At 59.7% G+C, this 308-nt stretch overlaps 1 protein-coding gene across 1 annotated transcript in view; it reads right to left on the bottom strand.

Annotated features, from left to right (window-relative positions):
- The window catches only part of LOC119593088 (glycine-rich protein 1-like), a gene marked incomplete in the record, with an annotated part of 6,252 nt that overhangs the window by 3,292 nt on the left and 2,652 nt on the right, over positions 1-308 (bottom strand). The window contains 1 exon segment of the mRNA XM_037942012.1: positions 20-225. Within this exon segment, the coding sequence (XP_037797940.1) occupies positions 20-225 (206 nt within the window).

Raw genomic sequence — 308 nt, 5'->3', positions numbered from 1 at the left:
CGTCTCGCCCTCCCCGCACCTCGGAGTACATTCCCTCGAGGCCTTCCAGCTGCCTCCTGATGAGGTGGACGTCGGGGTCGTAGGCGGAGGTGGCGTCGTCGTCGCTGGTGGCCTCCGTGGCCTCCCCTCCGTCGAGCATGGAGTCGAGGTCGAGGGCGTCCGTGGTGGAGGTGATCTCGCCCGCGTCCAGGTCCCCGGCGCTCGGGCCTAGGGTCAGGAGAGGCTCTAGAATGTTTCGGCTTTTTTACTGAAGGGGTTCAGTTCCGTTTTTTTTTCTTTTAAGGTAATTTTAATGTGGGTTTGTAAAA

The sequence above is a fragment of the Penaeus monodon genome, chromosome 31 (genome assembly GCF_015228065.2).
Source record: "Penaeus monodon isolate SGIC_2016 chromosome 31, NSTDA_Pmon_1, whole genome shotgun sequence".
NCBI classification, from domain to species: domain Eukaryota; kingdom Metazoa; phylum Arthropoda; class Malacostraca; order Decapoda; family Penaeidae; genus Penaeus; species Penaeus monodon.
Note: the sequence above shows the minus strand (reverse complement) of the source record. Positions and strands in the feature narration are given on the sequence as shown.